The sequence below is a fragment of the Limulus polyphemus genome, unplaced genomic scaffold, assembly GCF_000517525.1.
Source record: "Limulus polyphemus unplaced genomic scaffold, Limulus_polyphemus-2.1.2 Scaffold715, whole genome shotgun sequence".
NCBI classification, from domain to species: domain Eukaryota; kingdom Metazoa; phylum Arthropoda; class Merostomata; order Xiphosura; family Limulidae; genus Limulus; species Limulus polyphemus.
Genome location: NW_013666325.1, coordinates 100,599 through 104,114, shown reverse-complemented (window position 1 = coordinate 104,114; position 3,516 = coordinate 100,599). Strand labels below are relative to the sequence as shown.

The 3,516-nt window shown below is 33.7% G+C and overlaps 1 protein-coding gene across 2 annotated transcripts in view; it reads left to right on the top strand.

Annotated features, from left to right (window-relative positions):
• Positions 1-3,516, top strand: part of LOC106460130 (frequenin-1-like) — a 59,047-nt gene that overhangs the window by 32,356 nt on the left and 23,175 nt on the right. For both annotated transcript variants that reach the window (XM_013919812.2, XM_022386780.1), the window contains exon 4: positions 362-451. In XM_013919812.2, coding sequence (XP_013775266.1) covers positions 362-451 — 90 coding nt within the window. The remainder of the gene's footprint in view (positions 1-361; positions 452-3,516) is intronic.

The following is a 3,516-nucleotide window of genomic DNA, read 5'->3' as shown; positions in this document are numbered from 1 at the left end:
TGACGTGTTACTAGCGTCACGTGACCCCCGCTGTCGTAACAATACTTTCTGTTCAGCTCCTTACACTAAAACAAAACATGAATTTTTATCTACGCATCCATTCAAAGCTTTGAATATTTTAATTTAATCTCTTGTGTTTTATAGTGAAATATAAGTGCTCGAAGTTTAAGATCTAATATTAGGATTTACTAATTTACGTATTGAGATTTTACCAACCTCGATATGGAGTTTGCAAAATAGAGAACAAAGATAATAGCATTATATTTTTTTTTGCTCATTTTCTATCAGTAATTTCCATTATGTGAACGTATTGCCAATTTTGATTGTTGATGGAAACTATTATACAATATTTTCTCATTAGGGATTTTTAAGAATCTACAAGCTATTTTTCCCACAAGGTGACCCGTCCAAGTTTACGTCACTGGTGTTCAGAGTGTTTGACGAAAACAAGGTACGTCATAATGGATTGAGTAATTGTTTAACGGGGGTATTGAAATGAACTAAAACTTGGTAAATAAATATTGTAATGGATAGGCGCTAGTCAGACAGCTAGAAGTATAAAAAAGATATACAGCCATATATGTCTTTGATAAACAGATAAACGAATTAACGATAAACAGATTAGTAAATAATGTTTGGAGAATAATTAAATTAAATCAAACCTTAAAGTGTTCTCATCAAAGCATGGACATTGTACTGTTTATTATTAACCACTGATAGTAAAAGCATGTAAGTTTATCCCAGATGAGTCAAAACTCTCCAAAGCTGGGTTTAATTACTTTTTCTTTTATCATATCTCATCTTGGTGATGTTTGTTATGTTTTAAGTGCAAAGCTGTATATTGAACTACCTGCCGAATATTTGTTTAGAAGACAGAGCTTGTTATTTTCCTCGAAACTAATCTTTGATAACATTTATGAAAGCTTGACTAATTGATTTTTTGCTTATAAATAAGAGCTAAAACATCAGTTTCACGTCAATCCTGTTGACCACCAATACTGATGTGACAGAAATGAAAAACATTCAACGCTTAAAATGGCTTACTAGCCATCGGATATTACTAGAATATTTACTACAGAGGTTGAATACGTTATATTAAAACGATTTTGGAGTCTCACTACGTCGTTACAGTCTATGTCGCCATGTCCAGTAATGTTCTATTTGACGACCACGTATCTTGAAAACACATCTTTTGTGTAGTTTACATTACAAATGACTCCGTCATAATGCTGTCATATTCCAAGTATACCACACCTTCCCGCAGGCTTTCTATAACTCATCCGGTGTACTAGAATGACGTTTCCCAAAGCCTATTTCAACAGACAGTTCAATTGCACAGAAATCCAAAAGATGCTACATTAAGCGGTGTGACCAGTATGTCTTTTTATAGAATAGAATGTATACCCGTTTCTTTTTTCAGCTGCTTGAGGTATGACTAGAAGCCTTATCTTGATGAAGCCAAACCATATTCGCCTAATTTCACTACAACGTCGGTATTGCTCTTCGGTAAAAGGGGTCCAGAGCATTAGTTTGATGGTAAGCAGAGTTCGCCCTCACTTTTGTACTCACTACCCTGGTCCCTGGCGCAATATCCAACTATGATCATAAATCACTTCGCAAAAGATTTGCGATATCTTGTGTACCACTTTTGGAAATAATTTTGACCTTTGACCAGTAAAAAATGACAAGAATCTTACAGTTATCATGGTACATATACTCTTTGTAAAGTGTGAACACGCATTACGGTTCTCCACACAGCTAGTTGTTCATACAGTTTTTACAGTTGACCTTTATTTACTAGATATGTCATGAAAGCAGCTTGTGTACACATGGCTTGTATTGCTTTTCCAGAGGGAGATCCTTCATTATTATGTTGTACTGTTGCTTGGGGCACGTGGATGGCTTTTGCCATTGACCCTTGTGTTTGTGAGTTCTCACACGTTACAAGTTTTTGTTTACTGCATTTATGGTACGACTTGTTGGATATCTCTTTTCAATAGGCTTAGAAAGAAATGAGACAAAACTTAGATCTGAAATGATATTTTTTTACACACCTCTGATTTCATGCCGCAATGGATAAGTCAAGAAGAATATGAAAAAAAAATCATCTGCAGTTAACTTGTTTTAATACCAAATTTTTGGCCTATTGGTTTTACAATATTTCGTCGGCTTTCGGAGTTTAAACCGGAATTTTTCAAGTATTATACTGTATATATATGAATAAAGTTTTACATTAAATATAATATATTTCTTCTCATCGTCCAGCCAAACTGATGAGTTTTAGTAACGAATGATAATCCTATTGGGCAGTGTCTTGTGAGAGACAAAGTATATATTTGAAATGCTATTTTGAACACTCCTCTGACTCAGAGCGACAATGGATAAATTAAGAGGAACATGGAAACAAAATCAACAGTTAGCTTATTTTATAATAATTATACACTTCTTTTACCACGAGAGATCCGTAAAGAACAATAAAAATATACAAATAATTAACATGCCTGACGCCCATACTAGTCACAACTTTTGATGTACTTAAGCATTAATTATCTTACACAATAGCAAAGATAATAAGGTCAACGTTATGAATAGTAACATTGAATAAAGTTTGAAATTTTTTATTAGAAACAAAATTTGTTTTGATAAATAAAGATTCGATTTAGATTAAATATTTTGGACACAAACGAAGGATTACCATTCACTAAAACTTTCACTGGTTTCTCAGCTAAAGTTACCGGTGGGACAACGGTAAGTTTAGGGGTTTACAACGCCTAAATCCAATACTCGATTCCCCGCGGTGGATATAGCAGGTAGCCCAGTGTGGCTTTGTATTAAAAACAAACAAATTTACTAGCTAAGTTTAAAACATGTCCACAACTAACAAGAAACTAGCCATCTATCATATACTAAAACCCGCAGTGCTTTATCAGGTAATATTTTGAATATGCTCGCAGCTGACAAGAAGGCAAACTACCTTTTACCGGCTGTATGTTATCATCTAAGTTGTAAACATGCCTATAGCTTACAGGAAACCAGAAAATCATCGCTCACTAAACCCTGCAATGCTGTAGCAATTTGAGTGTTTGAATCATGTCTAGAGCTTAGTTTAAAAATATAATATGTAAAATGTATATGCCCATAGAAGTGTTTACTATTCATTTCTTGCAAACAGATTAAAGGTCAGCTGAGAATGCAACAAGGGCAGCAGAAGTTTGCTTAAATGTAGCAAAGGTAACAGAGAGCTTTGACAATGTAGCAAGAGCAACAGAGGTGTTCTGATAATGTAACAAGGGTAATAGAGGTTTGATGAAAAAGTGGCAAGGTTAATAGAGGTTACAACCGGCTGTTGCACGTTCAAGTTTGTCATTATTAGAATGTTTCAAATAAGTCGTATAAAAACAAAACATGCTGGAGAGATTTATAAATGTATAAAATGAAATTTTTAATTTATTTATATGTGTATATATATATATATATATATATATATATATATAGATAGTTCGTGTCTTGTCTATT